The 20,750-nt window shown below is 42.2% G+C and overlaps 1 protein-coding gene across 1 annotated transcript in view; it reads right to left on the bottom strand.

The window, feature by feature from the left end:
• ZFP64 (ZFP64 zinc finger protein) overlaps nucleotides 1-20,750 on the bottom strand; it is a 61,780-nt gene that overhangs the window by 5,091 nt on the left and 35,939 nt on the right. The window contains exon 5 of the mRNA XM_069243629.1: nucleotides 16,066-16,317. Within this exon, the coding sequence (XP_069099730.1) occupies nucleotides 16,066-16,317 (252 nt within the window). The remainder of the gene's footprint in view (nucleotides 1-16,065; nucleotides 16,318-20,750) is intronic.

The following is a 20,750-nucleotide window of genomic DNA, read 5'->3' as shown; positions in this document are numbered from 1 at the left end:
CCCTCCTCTGTTTACGTACGGCGGCCATTGTTTATGGCGTTGCCCTGACGATCCTGGAAGCCAAAGCCCCATAAAAGTCAGCGCTTGCAGCTAACTTTTATGGGGCTTTGGTCGTCTGCTTCCTTTCACCGGCTCCACGTCTGCTGCCCGCCTGCCTGCTGTTCCACATTTGTGGCATCTTTACAGTGCTTTGAGTCAGGTAAGGCTCTTTGGTTTTTTATTTATTTGTTTTTAATGTAGTGTGTGTTACTGGGGTAGGCGTGAGAGCAGATTGCGCTGTGTGTGTGCGCTGTGTGTGTGTGTTACTGGGGTAGGGGTGAGAGCAGATGGCGCTGTGTGTGTGCGCGCTGTGTGTGTTACTGGGGTAGGGGTGAGAGCAGATGGCGCTGTGTGCAGATGGCGCTGTGTGTGTTACTGGGGTAGGGGTGGGAGCAGATGGCGCTGTGTGCAGATGGCGCAGTGTGTGTTACTGGGGTAGGGGTGAGAGCAGATGGCGCTGTGTGTGTTACTGGGGTAGGGGTGGGAGCAGATGGCGCTGTGTGCAGATGGCGCAGTGTGTGTTACTGGGGTAGGGGTGAGAGCAGATGGGGCTGTGTGTGTTACTGGGGTAGGGGTGGGAGCAGATGGCGCTGTGTGCAGATGGCGCAGTGTGTGTTACTGGGGTAGGGGTGAGAGCAGATGGCGCTGTGTGTGTTACTGGGGTAGGGGTGAGAGCAGATGGCGCTGTGTGTGTGTGCGCGCTGTGTGTGTTACTGGGGTAGGGGTGAGAGCAGATGGCGCTGTATGTGTGCGCGCTGTGTGTGTTACTGGGGTAGGGGTGAGAGCAGATGGCGCTGTATGTGTGCGCGCTGTGTGCGTTACTGGGGTAGGGGCATTGTTTTGAAAAAGGGGGTGGGGTGGTTGTTCCCCCTCTAAGCCCCGCCCCCTCTAAGCCCCGCCCCCCGCTGTCACTTCAGTGCGGCCCTCGGCCGCAAACCATACTGCAATTTTGGCCCCCGAGAAAAAGTTTGTGAGTACCCATGTTCCAAAGAGTCGAAACAAATCCTCTATTTTTATTTTTAAAATCACTTTGCCTTTCTTGTAGGATTAAGTCCACATGAGTGTTAGTGAGCAGCAATAATTTGTAGCAAGCGCTGGCGAGACGGATTACTAGGACGCCCAGTCCACTAAGGTGGCTGGGTGGCAAACAGGACACTGGCTTGGACAAGGACTGGGAGTACGCAAGACTAGTTGTGTAATCCAAGCACGGTCATGGCCGCTCTTCCTTGTCGCTGTGTTTACATGTTATGTTATGATAAAACATTGGGTGGTTTGAAAACTATACTAAGCCAACAGATATAATAAATAAAGTTTAATGTGAGATCAACACCTGCAAAACAAGAAACACACCAATTCACAGAGCAGCAGAAAGAGGAGAGGCCACAACTAAGGACATCTGCCCGAAAGGAGACAAAAACGAGGATTAACACAACCCCACTAAGACAGGACATTCAGCCAGTGGTGGAGAGAAGGGTAAACCCCAAAACCGCTAGGAGGAAAAGGCAGAAAGGGCCCATTGCAGAGAAGTACAGCTAGTACTTTCTGGCACCTCAAAAATACAAAGGCATCTAAGGCCGTGGTACTTAAAATCTGAAAAAGTTTTTGTTATGCAAAAATGTGCAGGATTTTACACTGTAGGACAAAGCTTTCAGCAGTCAATATCCATCCAGAATAGTAAAACCAGATGGCATCAGCTTCAGAGGAATGGTAAACACAGCAGCCCTCAAGGGAGATATACTACGATTGACCGCAATGATTTATACCCGTCATATCTGCACACAGAACAGACCTGCAGAAACACAACTTAAAAGGAGAATTACTTGTTTCTACTGAGAATCAAAACCGCAAACACCTACTGGTGCAACAGGATAAGCCACCGCTGAAAGAAGAAAAAAAATGCTTCGGAGGAAGGCCCCTTATGTCATGTCCAGGCACACTTGCTGTAGTCCACCACAGTGAGAGGATGTGCAAGGAACAAGAAGATGAGGGAGAACGAAACCTGCATCAGAACATTAAAGAGTCTTGCAGAAGCGCATCTGGCGTCTAGAAGCCATGCCAACATCCTATGCAAAACTGCAAATACCACCTGCTCTGCAAAGACGGCGGCTCAAGGAAAGGCTCATGTGGCAGAAGAAAAACCCTTTCAACAGGCATTCTGACGTCGAAGACAAAGAGCAGAATTTCACACCTAATTAAATGGTGGGATTACTTGTTTCTCTCCCCCTTAAGTATCCCTGTAATGCAGGTGTTCGAGCAACCAAGCAATCAGATCGTACAGTTTGTTCAATCCTGGTGTACATTTAATGTGACCAACTGCAAATAGATTCGGCTGGATCTAAAGCAGCACGCACACGTTTGAGAAGTAGTCTGCTTAGTTCAGCTCAAACTGGGTACTACTATAGGTTAAGATGCAAATAAAGTAAAAACCTAAGCAATTGTTAGCCACTCCATAATGAGTATGAGATCAAAAGGCACTTACTTCGCTTCAATTCATAAGATGCCCAAAACGTAGTCCAGAACTTAGAAAACTGTTTAACCCTCATTTTTGTAAGTGCCAAATTGTAAGTTCTAAGACACAAAAACCTCGGGTAACATTCATGTATGTTTTTAGGTCGAGCACACAAGCGCTTTGACCTGTTGCAAGTATTGTGGGCTTTTAACCACACTCACCCTCCCGCCCATCACTTGCACTCATTTGTGGGCTTGCCTTTCAGAACTCACTTGATGTCATTGGTAAATGCTCCACATATGTCATGCCTTGAGGCATGATATGTTTTTGTCACGCCTTTCAGACTGCCTGTTACAAGGATAGTTGCACGATTGCTGACTTACTTCTACGTTGGCAACATTTTATTTCTTCTTTTGTCTCTTCCCTAAGTGCTACATGGCGGCCATCTCGCGCACAGCGTCAACAGGCACAACAGTGTCAACTCGTTGTATAAATCCTGTTTATTCAGAATAATTTGTACAGATACAATGCACTTTTAACTTTCCTTCTACCCTCTTGAAAATAAGATAAGCCTCTTTATTCGGTATATTTGTTGCACCCCTTGCATAGCGACCTGGGGTGCTTCAAGCATGTTATAGAGGTTCACAAAATAAACAATAAAAGTGCATGCGGCCTGGCTGCCTGGTGTTTATTCTGTCCTAGCTTGGCAGATTGAGTTTCCAGTCCCTTGAGCTGGCACAATGTAGCCAGGGCCTATACCATCTAAATAACAACCCTGGCCTTGAATGGGAACAAATGCACGGGTAGACACCGCACACACCAGCAAACACCAGCAAACACCACCTTTGCCAGGCTGTCCTGGGTACCGACACTGACAGACACTGCCTACATCTGGTGGCTGTTGGCACAGAGGCACCAGCAGATGCCACTTACATTCTTCGGCCAACAGACAATGCCCACATCCAGTAGAGGCAGTGTGCTCCTAATCTGACTTCCTGTTTAAAAGGCTCCCTCGAGCCATTGAGCTGACGAGCTCTGGAAACTCACCTGTGAACCTAGGAATGGTACTAAACCTGAGACGATTTCGGTGGCATTTCCAGCAACCCCAGATATTCTTGGTGGTTCTTTGGTATCTACTGATGAAGGGCACTAACCCAGAAACACGTGTCTAGAGATGAACAGTACTGTCTGCACTAACTTTAGTGAAATACTACAGATATGTTAATTGTTAAATTGCATGTACCAGGATGCAAAGGGGCGAATTCGACTGGAATGTGAGGCAGTGTGCTCCCAATCTGACTGCCCACATCCAGTAGCCTCGTGGGCCAACAGCCCAGCAAGGACACTGGCTGCCACAGCCAGGCAGACATCCAGCAACCCCCCCCCGCATGCCCTGGCTCCAAGACTCCATTGTCAGCTTCATCGCAAAGCACACACACCGTGACTGCAGACTTCAGTCTGGGTTGAGTACGGTGTGTGAGCGAGTGATGATGTGTTACTGCACAGTGTCAGACGTGACATATGACAGATACTGCCTCACCTAGCCATCCGCAACCAAGCCTGACATGTCACTCACTCCGTCACCTTTCACAGTCAAGCCTGACATGTGACCAACTCTCACCTTATGTAATGACCTTTGAGTGATCAGTCAGTCATGTGATTGCCACTTCTCCAGCTCAGCTAGCCTTTCACAGTCAAACCTAACATGTGACAGACTTATTTCCATGGGTGGTGACATGTATCTATTTCCAAGTTTTTTCGGCCTTCCTTAGGTGACTGTGGTATGTGAATACCTCTTCATCAGCCTCGTAAGCCTTGCATAGCCACACCTTAAGTGACTGGCTCTATCGACATTCAATAAGTTCCCATGGCATATGAATGACTTCACCAGTCCTGTAAGCCTTGCATGGCCAAACCTAATGAGACTGGCTCTATCCCAACTCTGTCAGCCTTCCATAAGTGACCATGGCATGTAACTGACTTCAGCAACTCTACAAGCCTTGGACAGCCGAACCTGCATGTGACGGGCTCTTTTCCACATATATTTGTCTTTCTTAACCGAGCCTGACTTGTCACATTTGCCGGACCCACAGCAGAATATCTGATACAGATATCATATCGACTGACTCTGCCTGAGCTCTAGCAGGCTTTCACAGCTGCACCTGACGTGCCCTGTTGGCCTCTCAGATGTCAGCATCATGTGACTGCCGCGACAACATAACACAACAAAGATTAGCATAACAACATAGCATACCATAATATAATACAACATAGCATAATATAAAACATAACATAACATAGCATAATATAACACAACATAGCAAAACATAACTCGGCATAGCAGAACACCACAACATAACACAACATTGTATAGCATAACGCAACATAACACAACATAGCGTAACATTAGACAAAATAACATGGCATAACGCATCACAACTCAATAAAGCATAGCATAACAATATAACAAAGCATAACAGCATTGCACAACACAACAGCATTGCACAACACAACACAGCATTGCACAACACAACACAGCATTGCACAACACAACACAGCATTGCACAACACAACACAGCATTGCACAACACAACACAGCACTGCACAGCACAGCATTGCACTGCACAACACAGCACAACACAGCACAACACAACACAGCACAACACAGCACAACACAACACAGCACAACACAACACAGCACAACACAACACAGCACAACACAACACAGCACAACACAACACAGCACAACACAGCATTGCACTGCACAACACAGCACAACACAGCACTGCACAACAACACAGCACAACACAACACAGCATTGCACAACACTGCACAACACTGCACAACACAACACAACACAGCATAACACAACACAGCATAACACAACACAGCATAACACAACGCAGCATAACACAACGCAGCATAACACAACACAGCATAACACAACGCAGCATAACACAACACAGCATAACACAAAACAGCATAACACAAAACAGCACAACAACTGAGCATAACAATTTAGCACAGCATAACAACTTAGCACAGCATAACAATTTAGCACAGCATAACAATTTAGCACAGCATAACAACTTAGCACAGCATAACAACTTAGCACAGCATAACAACTTAGCACAGCATAGCATAACACAATTTAGAACATAGCACAACATAACACAGCATAACATAACGCTTAACATAACACAACATAGCATACCATAACACAACATAGCATACCATAACACAACACAGCACAGCATAGCATACATACCATAACACAACATAGCTTAACATAACATATAGCATCCCATAACACAATATACCATACCACAACATACCATAAAACATACCATAATGTAACACAACATAGGATAACATAAAACAGCATAACGTAGCATAGAATAACACAACACAAAGCATAGCATAACAATACAAAATAGCATAACACAACAAAGCATAACATAAAACATAAGACAACATAACAGAACACAACACAACACAACACCACAACACAACACAACAAAACAACACAACACAACAACAGAACACAACACAACAGAACACAACACAACAGAACACAACATAACAGAACACAACATAACAGAACACAACATAACAGAACACAACATAACAGAACACAACATAACAGAACACAACACAACAGAACACAACACAACAGAACACAACATAACAGAACACAACATAACAGAACACAACATAACAGAACACAACATAATATAACACAACATAATATAACACAACATAATATAACACAACATAATATAACACAACATAGCATACCATTAAACAACAAAGCATAGCTTAACACCCCAACATAGCAGAACATATCACACTATAACACAACATAGCATAACATAACACATAGCATAGCAGAACATCACACAACATAGCATAGCAGAACATCACACAACACAGCATACCATAACACAACATAATATAACACAACATGGCATAGCCTAACACAACATGGCATAGCATAATACAACATAGCGTAACATAACACAACACAGCACAACATAAGAAAACATGGCGTAGCGTAACACAGCATAAGACAACATAGCCTATGATAGCGTAACACAACATAAGACAAAGTAGCACAACATAGCATAACAAGACAGTATAGCATAACATAAGACGAGATACCATAACACAACATAAGATAAGACAACATAGCCTATCACAACATAAGACAAAACAGCATAACACAAAATAGCTTAACATAAGACAGCATAGCACAAGGCAACATAAGGCAACATAAGGCAACATAAGGCAACATAAAGCAACATAAAGCAACATAAAGCAACATAAAGCAACCACGCAAAACAACGCAACATAACCTAGGAGAACACAACAACAGACAACATCGCCTATCTTAGCATAACACAACATAAAACAGCATAAATTAACATAACACAACATAGCATAACACAACATAGCATAACACAACATAGCATAACACAACATAGCATAACACAACATAGCATAACACAACATAGCATAACATAGCATAACACAACACAGCCTATAATAGCACAAGATAGCACAGCATAACCTAACACAGCATAGCATAACACAGTGGTTCCCAAACATTTTCGACCCACGGCTCCCTTGATCTATTGGCCACTGGCTGCGGCTCCCCATTATGTTACTTTTTGTTGGCGGGTGGGGGATGTAAGCCTGGCCTAGGGAGTACATCCATTTTTCTCCCTGAAAAGAATTGGGATGACGCCAATGAAGGTATTGTAATTCTATATATAACTGTAAAAAATACAAATGTAACAGTTGTTTAATTACAGCATGCATAGGGTTTTTTAGTAAGGGGAAAATATTGGTTGACGGTAACCCTAGTAAAATGGGCAGGTCTCATTTTTATGTAGTTATAACATAACTGTTTAAATATTGTGAAATGTAGAATCCCTTTAGTTGTGTTTAACCACCAGAGGGCGCTCAAGGACAAAATTAAAAAAGAGCTGCTACAACTGAGTAGTTTTATTTTGTACGAACTGGCCCAAGGGCTATAAATAGCTCAGTGGTTCCCAAACTGTGTGCGGCGCCCCTGGCTAGTTTTGATGGCGCACCAGCGAGCCGTGGCGCACAGATTGGGAACCACTGGCATAACATAATACAACATAACATCACACAACATAACCCACATAATTCCACACTGCATACATCTACTCCATTTCAGACGAAAACACATGGGTAGAAAACGTTATCATTAACAACGTCAATTGCTCTAACTCTAGCAAATGCGAGGACTATTTCGTTGTGAAAGCTCTTTATACATTTAATGTTGTACAAAATATTTAGGATGTAAAAGTTGCAAGAACTGCACTGATATATGCTGTCACCACTAGATGTCACTGGCATACCATGGTGGAGTTAAAAGCTAATACCATGAAATTTTAGCTCCTTCCACAAAAGATATTACATGATTTCAATGAAAACAGAGATCAGAGAATTGAACAATGAAGGATGGAAGCATCTTCTTCACAAATACGCCCCCATTTACACATTAATGGGAGAGACAGTGCTAGGAAGTGTCTTCGGGCATAAAGCTTTTAAGCGGAGTGTCTTCGTTTAGAATAATCAAAGACAGTAGTGAGCCGATGCCATGACGTGTCGGGTATTTTAACCTGTGCAGACTGCAGTTTAAAAGGTCCTAGGCATGTTAGAAAAGTACAGGGGATTAAATCAGTGGCCGAAATGCATTACAATGTATATATAAATAAGTATCATAAACTAAATGAAAAATGAATGCATGTTAAACAAATAAGTCAGATATGCACTTTTTGTTGTTGTGAAAGCTCTATTGTTTAATATAATCACTTCATATATCTCTGTGTGTAACCTGAGAGCTAAAGAATCGAATCTGGTTGCTGCAGTGAGGAATAGTGGCTTTTGTGTTTTTTAGCGTTACGAGGTCCCACCGTGTGACCAAAAAAAAAAACACAACACTGAATATGTGCGTAATTATTTTAAACTTGCATTACACACAGTATAAGCTAGGCACGAAAAGATTTAGGTTTAAGGTTAAAAAAAAGAGCTTCCAAAAAAGTTGTGAGTAATATGCAGTCTGTGTACCTAGTAGAAACATTTTTTAACTGTCCCTTAAAAGTACACAATCCATAGATGATGAGGTGATCTTTAAATACTGTTCAAAATAATTCTCAAGTGACTCCATCAATTAAAGACAAACCCGGTCCCAAACACCCTTTACGTCTGCAGATTGAAATAAATGCAAGTGTGTATATTTGATTAAACAGCAGATACCATGGGAAAAAAGACCGGTTTCTTGTTCAGCTCTGTCCTTCCTCTGCTTCACAGCAACACCGGAGACTCTCTTCCTATCAACTTTAGCTGAGGCATCTCAAATATTGGAATTAACTGTTCCTGAACGGTTGTCTTAGAACATAAAGGAGGGGAACAGTTTGGCAAAAAAATTAAACAAGCATTTGCAATAAAATAGGTCTCGTGTTTGCTCGAGTTAGAGCTATTAACGTTGTAAATTCGTAACTGGACTTTTCACGCCACTTAAATTGAAAAAGGAAAGTAAAACAGTTGACATAAGTGAGTCACTTCAAAGCGCCATGGTCGCCATTAGCTTGAGGGTGAAGGAGAGACACAAAGGAAAAATAAGTTTACTCGCAGTAAAACGTATCAGGGATCGTGCAATTTTCCATGAAACAGGGACAGTCAAGGCGATAACAAAACGGGCCCAAGGAGCGTTTACCAATGATAGCAAAGGATTTTTGAAAGGACAGCCCACCAAGTGATGGGCGTGCTGTGGGTGTGGTTAAAAGCCCACAATTCTTACAACCGGGCAAAGCATTTGCGCGCTTGACCTAAAAAGGAAAGGCACGTCGAGCCCTTCACATCGCAACCGCTTCGGCCTCTGGATTAAATGGTGCTGTAAACCAATGCAGGATTCTTAGAGAGAACGTTTTTGTAACACAAATTTAAAACATTTGACAACTTTGTGGTGATTTACACAAGAAACATTTTTATAGGGCTGTTGCTCCAACAAAATGCATAGACGACTTGCTGGTAATATTTACCATTACTAGTCGTCCTCTTACTTGTCCAAGTCTTAACAGTGTGATGTGGACCGCATCTTCCAGACAATCTATAGCCAGAATTGGTCGACACTAGCGCAGAGCCACTACTATGTCATAACCAGAGTATCACCCACAGTATCAGCCAAAAAGTAACAAAGGCAACAAAGGCCGACCAATCCAGGAGGGGGTGTGGGAGGTCAAGAAATGGATGGGGCGAGTAAGAGTAGGACAAGGAATGCTTTAAATAATCAAGGCATTACCTTCACGTCCCTCTTTCTTGCCCCATTATAACGATGTGAGGAGTTCCAAAGCAAAACCCCGGCAATCTAACCAATTAAAAAATAAAACTTGACACCAACAACACGTTGATCAACTCCTCAAGCTAGGAAAGACTGGACTGAATGACCCAAACAGCAAACCTCAGTCCATTGTGTGGGATGACCTAGTAAGTGTTCTCATTTAGAACACCGTATGGCAGGGATTCCATGCTAAGGTGAATAGTGTTGGGGAGTTCTAAAGGTATCAGTTAAGGCTTGGAGTCTGATGGCTGAGGTGCATGAAAGGGTGTTGCCACTGTTACCCTGGTGTGTGTCTTCTCTGACATCTATAAGGCACCACAAACTGGCGATGAGAACGCAGCAGCCTGTCAATGAAAGTTTTCACCTTAACATCGGGCTGCACAACTTACATGTGCCCACCAAGAAAACTGTTCCTCAATGCTGCTGTTTGTTTGCTGACAGAAGACTTCTAGGAAAAAAGGATTGCTGTCTGGCATGAGGAAGGTGTATCAGCGTGTCTGGTGAGGCGTCACAGGTCTTGGGAAGCCTCTGTGGCTTTGAGGCCCGCTGTGAAACACGTTTGTGCTCCACGGAGCGGTTAGGAAACTGATGCACCAGATCTGCAGAGAGGGGAGAGTTGGTTGAAATACAACCCCAACTCTCATCCGAAATCGGCCTGTTCACTGGCGTACTGATGCAAGGCTGCCATCTTGATTTTGGGCAAAACAAGGCCCACCTTCCACTGAAACAGACCTGACTGTATACATGATGCAAATTAGCAGCCCATTTGAAGTATTGGGACATTTCACATAAAGGTGTATCGGCACATGGAGTTAAAAAGGGAATAGAGCATCTAGGTACAGGCTAACATGAAGGAACAGAAGTTAGCGCCTGCCTATTTCGATGATAGGCACACACCGCTTGGGCCTGCCCATCTCAGTGACAGGCACACCATTTGCTCTTAACTAGGGCAGAAACAGGTTTGTTTATTCCATTCCATCTCCAAGCCGAGTATTGAATAACTGTAACTGTCTGCCGGTAATTGGAGAAACATGTTACTTCAAGGTTGAGGGCAAGTGAGTTGTTTTGGGTAATTTTCAAGCACCAACTTAACAACATAGTGTTGTTGTGATATAATTAATTGATGAGAAAATTATTTTCTTGAAGCCTATCAAGTCAGTGAAAGGCACACATTGATTCACTACGATAACAAAAGTTATTATACGATTGTTAGTATTTTTGTATTTATTCAGATTTACTGTACCCACACAAAAGAAACTGGTGTATATGGTGAACATTGTGACAAGTAAGTGAAGTATATTTCTGTCAGGGATATTGGTCTATTATGATTACATGACAATGTGAAATGCAGAATGTCATGCCGCATCCATTTTTCTTATGCAGTCCAGGAGAATGTGTAATTAAATGGCAAAAATGGAAGAACATATTCCCCAATTACGCAAGGATTGGTGGCACAATTCGGAATGCAAAAATTTGTTACTGCTGCATTGTGTTGGAGGTAAGAGTCAGGAGATTTTAGATATTTTCCCTGAGCGCAGCAGATCAAAGATCACTAAATGAATATGATTTGCAAAATTAGACAGACATTATCTTCAATGTATAAGCATGATTATGGAAAGACATTACTTTGGGTGGCGGGCACAAAGCAGAGAGAAAATCGATAGAGGATTTTGTAACAGCGCTAGGCAAGTGGCAGCAGGTTGTCAGTTTGGGGTGCAACAGAAGAGAGAATTATGTGATCAATGTGTACTGAAATGTTATAATGGCAAAGTCAGAGAGGAGCCCTGGTTAAAGGATGAGTGCCTCTCAATGAAGTAACTGCAGTTGCTAAACATGTAGAACACATTATAAAGTGTGTGGATGAGCTGAGTAGCGCAAAGAATAAGTCAAAGGTAGAAATAACTGACAAAGTAAAGTAGTAGTAGTAGTAGTAGTAGTGTCATGTTAAACTGAAAGCCACACATGCAGTGGAAGGGAAAGCCACACATGCAGCAGAAGGGAAAAGTTACACCAGAGTTTAGGGGTGCATCTTTCAGATGTGGAAAAACTGAGCAAAAGGGTAATGGGAACATATGCCCGGCATTACAATACACATGTAATGCATGCAGGCGAAAAGGACCCTTTTCAAAATGTTGTAGAGGTAAAGGGGGAAAGAGATGAGATAAGAGGTGAGAGATGTCTCTGGTAGGTGGACGCAAGAGTTATCATCCAACTGATAAAGTAAAAAATGAGGGGGTTGTTTTGGAGATGAAATCAATTTGTTCACACCTCTCCATAATTTAGAAAAATATGTTTGATGCACATTTTAGAGACAAGATCAAAATGAGCAGAAGGGATATAACCCATGCAGGGTATATATGTGTGCTCTTTGAGATTTGGGGACTACTTCATGGCATCCGCTGAATTTTAGAGGGAAAATGTTAACAGGAAAAATGTATGTATTTAAAAAGCGAGATTAAATTTGCGTTGGGCACAAAAGTTAGGTGTAACTCTTAACCTCAATGCTGAACCACATGGTCAAGTACAAGAGATAAGTAACAACCCAGTACAGTTTGGAAAAGCGCTTGAAGGAGCATTCTGCAATGAGTTGGGGTGTTTGGGAGAATACAAACATCATTTCAGGGTGAGGGGTTTCACAACCCATCGCAGCAAAGTGCGCAGAATATTGTTGAATGTTCAGGATGGAGTACAGAGAAGGACTGAGTCTTTAATTACGTTGAGGAAAACTGAACCAGTAGAAGCCACCAATTGGTTGGCTCCCATAGTGGTGGCAAAAAAAGCCAATGGAGAAATTCAAATGTGCATTGCCTTTAGAACACTTAATAGAGGTTGTAGTGGACAGGATTCCTCTCCCAAAAAACTGGCAGGATTGTTTCAACTCTGGCTGATGCCTGTGTTTTCACGACCTTAGATCTGGCGGCAACTTATCAAATTGAAATAGAGAAAACTTTCTCAGGAACTTACAACCTTTATCACACCTATTGGGACATCTAATGCAAATCCTTTCAAAATAGTGGGGAAGTTGTAGCCACCACACCAGCTCAGAGTGAAGAATTGTAGTTCAAAGACAGAACACTGCCTTATTATTGAGAAGGTGGATCTCAATGATTTAGAAGGGGTGATAGAAAACGTGACATGTGGAGTCATACCCAGAGAACCAGGAAAACGCCAGTCATCATGAAACCTTTGATTCTGAGCTAATATTTCACTGGAACAGAGTACTTGGTCAAAGGATCTTGCAGGAAAGATTGAAGTTACTTTGCAAAGGAAGATTCAACAACACACGTCAGTCTGACACCAGTGACAATTAAAGGTCTGTCCTCATTAAAACCAGTTTTTATATTTGACAGCTTGGTTGACAATCCAGAAGCAGCTAGAAAAGACTGAAAAACTTAAAGACCCATTTGGCTTCCTTTGCTGATGATCCCAGAAGTAACAAATCATCTAGGAATGAAAACAGTGTCAGCCACTGCAGATGTACTAGAAATGCAACTGACACTACATTTGTATCATTACTCAGGGCCAAGCTGAGCATGTCTAAAAGTGAAGTTCTTGCAGAGCACACCAAAAGGTAACAAAAAGGTATCATCAGGATTCCTGGGCCATTGACATATGCAAATAAGAATCCATCAAGTCCAGGATTATCAATGAGTGTCCATCAGCCACCAAGAGAATTATACATTGAAGAAGTCTCAATCTTGAACGGTCGAGGAACAACCCATTTTGCATTTTTAGGGCTACAAAAAGACAAAATACATCCATTCTCATGAACAGGAAAAACAACAGAGTACACCCCTTGACGTCTCTAATGCCAAGACAGGCATGATGGCATTCTTGCTCAGCAGGTGCTTTATAGTAAAAGGACCAACCCTCTAAGCACCCATTAGTCTGAAACAGATGCCTCCATTGTTTGATGAAAGCTGTGAATACTTCTGCCAACTAGCAACAAGAGGCCAGTCTGGAGAGACTATTCAGACTTGGTGATGCATGCTTTTTCTTTCATCTTAGATTTTTCCATCCCCTGCAATGAACTCTCAGAGCCGGAGAAGTGTTGCTCACTATACGATTTACTAAAAGGACAAGGCCAGCTATAAAATGAAGATCTTATTAGTCCTCCGATTTTGCTCCAAAAAGAGAGGTTCCTGGGAACAGCTATTGCTTTTTTCAGATTCATTTGTGTTTGAATCACAAAAAAAGGATCATACAAGCTGCTGTGGTTGAGCCCCCCCTTCAAGAGAGGAAAAATAAATTTTCAAGCATGCACAACTGCCATACTTCTATCTAATGTGATGACATCTAAATTTGAGGAGATCTAAGCCAATCATGTTTCCATATGTTTTAATTTGACTCTGGGGTGTGGGTCGGAATTTCTTTAAAAAGGCTTGTTCTTGAATCAAGAGAGAACGGACAGCAGAAAGAAAGATGAATAGAATGTTATACATGCTTATGCACTGATGCCAAGAGAACAAGACACACATCTTATTTGTTCATTTGAGTGAGAAATCTAAGCCAATGGTTCCTGCCTCCCTCATAACATGCAAACGACCTGGAATAACAAACCTTCGAAGCTCATACATATACACCTGATGCTTCCAATATGAGAAGAGGTTGTGTATTGGTGGCTCAACTCCTTGCTGGCTTGGGTTGTAACTGAACAATAGTAATATTACTAACATCTTATTAATAACTAGGATAGAGCCTACCGAGTGTGGAACTATAGTTTCTAGGGATAAAAACAACTGCTTTAAAAAAAAATGTAAGTAGCAAACAATCATCATAGGTGGGTCATAAATAAACATACATTAACATTAATTTTGTTTTGTGCCTACTTCTAGCGTTTAGTGACCAGGGCTCCTTACACAGAAACCTGCGAGTCTCTGACAGGAAAAATGTTTTGATCAAAAACATACATAGCAAACAGTTTTCTTTCCTCATGGCTGCGATAAAAGTCAATGACGTATTGTTCTCTTCAGTTAAGAAACCTAGTCAAGGTGTGCTTCTCCTCCCACTCACCAAACAGGGTTTTATGGGTTCAGATAAGGTCACAACCCCACCTTTACCCTACCCTGTTTGCTGTTCTGCAAAATCTACTTTACAAAATCATGTTAAAATATATTTCTTAATTTAGCCGACTTTAAGAGGCTGTGATAAATGTAGTTCCGTATATCTGCTTAACTATGAACCAAATGTTTCTCCTAAAAAAACAAACAAAACAAAAAAAACACACACAACCACTTTCTGCATGTCAAGTTTCAATTACATTATTGAGAAGCTGAAGTAGTAGTAGGCTACCTAACCCACCATATTAAAGACATCCATTTACACTGTTGAATATTCAGACGCTGCCACAGACGCACGCACGCACGCACACACACACACACACACACACACACACACACACACCCCATATACACACAAACATGGGTTGTTTAAATTACTCTCCCACAGCTAGCTGCACAGTGCAACATGAGGGGGCAGGTTTCTTTGAGCTACAAGGCAGTAAGGATGGCATGTAAAGTTAGATAGTACCTGGGCACCACGCACAGTAGGGCCGCATGTCTCTTCAGTTCCTAAAAATTTGGATTTTTTAGGTCTCCTTGGTTTACCCATTTGCCCATGGCTCATTGGACTTTCAGCCTAAGATTCTGACATTCGAAAAATACCAAAGCATAGACTACTCAATTGGGAGGATGACATTTATTTTAATATACATATCCCGTTCTACCGCCTTCTTCTCCTGCTTTAAACATGCATACTTGGTAACATGTACAAGCCTACTGCATTTGTGTTTTTTTCTCTTCAGATGTCTAATTTTCTCTAGCAATTTCAATAAAGTTAAGCACACTTACATTTGTAAAAAACTGATTTGGCCAATGTCACAAATCAAAACCTGCTGTATTCCTATTCTCGCAACCGAAAACGGGGTTTTAAGTGTGAAAACAAAACTGGTAGAAATGACGCTCCATGTGGTTGGAATCCATAGGATTGACTATGTTAAGTGAGCTTCGAGGGTCTCAGAATTTATATCCATGTTCTGAATGAAATACATGTGTAGTGATCATGTTAAAAAGATATATTCCGTTTTTTTTTCATACAGGCAATGTAAAAAATAAAGTTATTCCTGAGCAAGGGTAGATGGGGTTAACATTCTGTACTACAAATAGTATAAAATTGGTTAACTGCAACTTTCCAATGCACTTACCAGTATGGGACCGCAGGTGTACAGTAAGCTGGCTGGAGTTGCGGCTGGCATATGGACAAATTTGGCATTTAAAGGGGCGCTCGTTCGAGTGAATCCGTAGGTGCTTGTTCAGGCTGCTGCTGTCTGCAGCCGAGTAGTCACAGTTCTGACACTTGTAAGGTTTTTCTCCAGTGTGACATCTCATGTGCATCTTCAATTTATCTTTACGGCTAAAACATTTACTGCAAACTTTGCACTTGTGAGGTTTATCTCCTGAAAAAAAAGTCATTAAAAACTAAATAACTAAAAGTAAGAATTTAAACAATTTATATAACTATATGAAGGAGACCTGTGGTCAGAAAGAAACCGTGCTGATTACTACTTAAATAATGCTTGGCTGAATCTCTTTTATAAGGATTAACCATGAAGTCCTGACATACTGTGAAATTTCATAATTTGACTACCGGATTGAGATGGAAAATCCTGTATAACACACACGTAACCACACCAATTGCACTCAGCTGCTACAATGAAAGTCGTATAACTTAACAGCATTATGAATGGGTAAATTTAACCTCTAACTTTGATTGTTTTAGGTATTTGAGATTTCTCTCGACCCAAACAAATGCACACATCTCTGAGGACATCTATGGTGTGAAGATGATTCTACGCTTCGTAAGTACTGACAATGGCAGCCCAGATTTAGAAATTCTAACCAAGATACATTTTTTTTTTACATTTCAACATTAAGCTTCTATCTCAGTGTATGCAAGTCTACATTGGGACTGATATAAAGTCTTCAGTTCAGAGGGGTCCTCTTATAAATAAGATGGGCCAATCTTGAATGCCCACTCTCAAATGAGGTCAGTAGACTTAGCATGTGCCTAGGTTGTGCAAAAATGGTTGTTAGAGGTGTTATATTCAAGTCCAGTTCATTGAAAAGACAATTTGAAACCAGGTAAAACCGCAAATTAGACGTACTCCATTCCATTGGTCTGGATAGGGAACTATTAAGAAAAACAAAGTCAGACAGGATGGAAAATTGCTCAGTTCTGACAATAAAAATGTGTTTAATTCAAAACATTAAAACACTGGAGAGGAGTGTAACAGTAAAGCTGTAGAGATAGGACTTTTTCACAATTTGACCATACCCAGGAGCTTATCAATGATAAATGGGGAAATGGTGGTGGGTTTGCTGCATGATACATTATTTGTTTTATCAGTGTGTTTAATTATCTCAGAGAAAGAAATTAAGGCAGGCACTTGCATACTTTTACCGAATGGAAACTGCCACAATATTTTGACAGCCTTCAGGGGGAGGAGTGTGAAGATACTGAAATCCGCATAATTCAAAATTATGCATAGGGCCAGTGAAATATGCAACAATGGAGGACGAAATCTTGTAGAAGGGTTGACCAATTTAAGCCGCACTAATTGAACACAGTGTGCTTTGCTAATTTGTCAGTTTAATACACATTAATACTGTCTGGGACAGGTTTCATCTCCTTGGGTACACATCGTCTTCTAAACACAGCAACCATCAACTGCAAGGTGGCCAGTTAGCCTTTGCAAAGTCTCTGACACTATGTGACCCTAGCGTGGTGCTCTTTTTTGCAATAAATTCTGAGATTCTGTATCAGATGGCGAATTATGTGACAAGTCTGGCACATCCATAATTATGTGAAAAATGCCACGGCTAAAGAGTAACAATTAACAGTAGCCCCGAATTATACAGACTTGATATTAGACTACCAGTAAATTACACTAGACTGGTATGCAAAGTAGAGGTAGATGTTTGAGATGCAAGCTAGAAAATAGGCATATTGTGAATACCTCATGGAAATGCATTATACTACATGGATTACGAAAGCTAAAAATCAGGAAGACGACCAAAAAATGTGTGAAAACAAAAAAATGCACTCCAAAATCGATAAACTTCCACAGGCAAAAATGGTTAGTAACTGCTTTAACCAATCGGTATAAATGTTTTTTTCAGAATATCCATCAAAGACAACATCTTTTGCATCAGAAGTGTTAGAGGTTTGGCAAAAGTAGCATTTTAAGAAAATATCTTTACAAACTAATGATATAGAATCATTTCTTTAGCACCACGTGAGGATATTTCTTATATGTTTTAGAGGCTAAGTAGCAAAGTAAGATACATATAATTTGGTACACACTAGCTGAACATTACCTAGCCAGGCACACAAATGTAACCTTGACCAGATAACACAGCCTACTCTTAGAAACACAAAGTCATAGTTTTGGTTTGTTGTCATACACTAGTGTTGTCTTCCAATATTTCAGTCTTTTTTTGTCATAGGTGTATGGTCACTGGCACTTGTCAACGGGGCCCAGAGCACAGAGAAGCTACTGGGTCCCAATCCTAGGGGGTACAGTAGTTTGCCAATGGAGTCCCACCGCTCATCTGATTAAGGCTCTTTAAATTGGGCCAGTTACAACCTACTTGGCACTTGACTTTGCTGACAGTGAGTGGTGAGCAGTGAAAGGCTTCTCAGGGAGACGGATTAGGGACAAGAGCTCAGAAATCAGTCTCAAACAGACAAAATAAGATAAATTTCAGCCCAGTGCTGATTCTCTAGTAGAATAAAGCACTTTCAAAAAATATTACACATTTCAATCTATCCTCTATACAGCGCTGACGCAAGCTGTGCTAAAAATCATGAGGTACTACAATCCCTTCCCCTCTTTGGTATTCATCTTCCCTCCTGCTTACATCAGCACCTCGTTATTATCATCCACAAAATATTAGGAATAGGCAAGGCTCAGGTGCAGACTGTTCACTGTTTTCATAAATTCAGTAACTAGCCAAGTTCAAAGCCTTAGGATTTCTTTTGTACCAACCAGTCTCAAGAGAGCACAGCAGTTTCACCCACATGTGTCTCAGCTGCTTTGATACCTAGATGCAGCTAGGCCCTGAGATTACCTGCCACTGTTCGGCAGCAGTCTAGGCTGTGCGGAAGAAGTGGGGATTATTCCACATGTTTCGGATGACTACTCTGGGGCCGAGCGGCTGTGTGTAGGACAATTTCTGTGGGACTGACTCAGGCGGGCTCCTTTGGCAGCTTCAATTCTTAACAATGGCAGCAAGCTGAATCAACTGCGAACTGGCACTTCATCTGGCAGTATCTGTGATGTCTAGGCAGAGTAACTCCTAAAGGGCCAATGTAGTTGCAGCTACAAGGCCAGTCTGAGGCTTCCTGCTTGGGAGTTGCTTCGATTTTTGTAACCGGTGGTGACGGCACCAGTCACTCATTCTGCAAAAGGCTGCAGGTCCACTCAAGTTGACACTCCCTGGCACAGCCTTAGTTGCAGATTCTTAAAAAGTGTGCAGAAAAAACAAAGCCCCGTTCTCAGCGCGGATCAATCCTGAATCGCTTTCAAGTTAGTCAGCTTCCTCCCAGATGGTCATCACAGCGGAAGAAGCTGGGATTCTCCTTCATTGGACAATGCCTCTTCCTTCTGGGCCAGGTACACTACTACTTCCCTCTCTCAGCAGGCAGTCTTCTAGTTTTTTTCAGGCAGAACCTCAACTCTTACAGTAGAACACCCTTTGTGTAAAGTTATGCTTCTGGCAACAGGGAGCAATGGGTCTGTCTGCAAGCAAGAACATCCACAACATGAGCAAAATTCGGGTCTGACTTTTCTGTACCTAGCTGTCTTCATCCTCTCTAATGCAGTTATCTGGGACAGACTAGAGAGCAGGCTTGGCGTTGAAAAACGCCTCACTACGAACAACAGACACTGCAGTCCTGCCTTCACCCCTACCATCTACCACATGACACTGCTCAGAAGAACTAACCAGCAGACCCTTGCTAACATACTCTTCATAGAATTTCTAAGGGTAGCCTGGTCATGATCTTCAAGTCAGTGTCTGGGTTTCCACTCTCAACCACAGGAATGTAGACAATATACTTTCACTGTCTGTGAATCTAACCCCACCCTTCTAGGCTTGGCTTAATCAACCAACGTACACAGCACCTTCAATATCCAGCTAGTGCTTGTGTTTTTAATAAGAAAGTCCTTTTAATTGCACAACCACACTACCTACTACACAATGCAAATTAGTATGTAGGGTAAAGACTCTAGATATGATCAGCCCTGTTGTGCTACAGCAGCTTATTTCTCTTGCTAGCCGCTCCGTGGTGGCCACTCTTTAGCTGGTACTGTCTCCAGTAGTCAAGTACAAACTTGAATCAGGTACAGGTGCAATCTTTAGTTTCCCCACAAGTGAAAAGTGCACTCAGTTCACAATGTTGTCTTATCCCCTTTCCCCCAAACTCTTTTCCTCATTCCTTCACAGTGGATCCACTGCCCCTCAATACTCCTGTTAGTAGGGGTCAAGACAAGCAAAGATAGTCCAAGGCTGCCTGGTAGGTCAGGTGTGGGCTACGTCTACATCTACATGTCGGTGCGGTTTATTCCTTCTGTGCAGTGAACCCCAGCTGCTGCATGTAGGTTGTGGACCCTCCCAGGTCGGTGTTGAAGTTACAGCCCAGATAAGGCTGATGCAAGGAGCACAGCCAATGGAGCTGTGAATGAGCTAATGGCAGCTGCAGTCCTCATCATGCCAAAGCAATTAGCACAGCAGAGGCAGCCCTGGCTGGGACAACAGCAGTTACAGCCCCAACCAGAGACGATGGTACTTGAAAATGTTCCCTCCACAGCCTGTTTGTAAAGTGATG

The sequence above is a fragment of the Pleurodeles waltl genome, chromosome 7 (genome assembly GCF_031143425.1).
Source record: "Pleurodeles waltl isolate 20211129_DDA chromosome 7, aPleWal1.hap1.20221129, whole genome shotgun sequence".
Classification (NCBI taxonomy): Eukaryota; Metazoa; Chordata; class Amphibia; order Caudata; family Salamandridae; genus Pleurodeles; species Pleurodeles waltl.
This window is presented reverse-complemented; position numbering and strand designations above follow the sequence as displayed.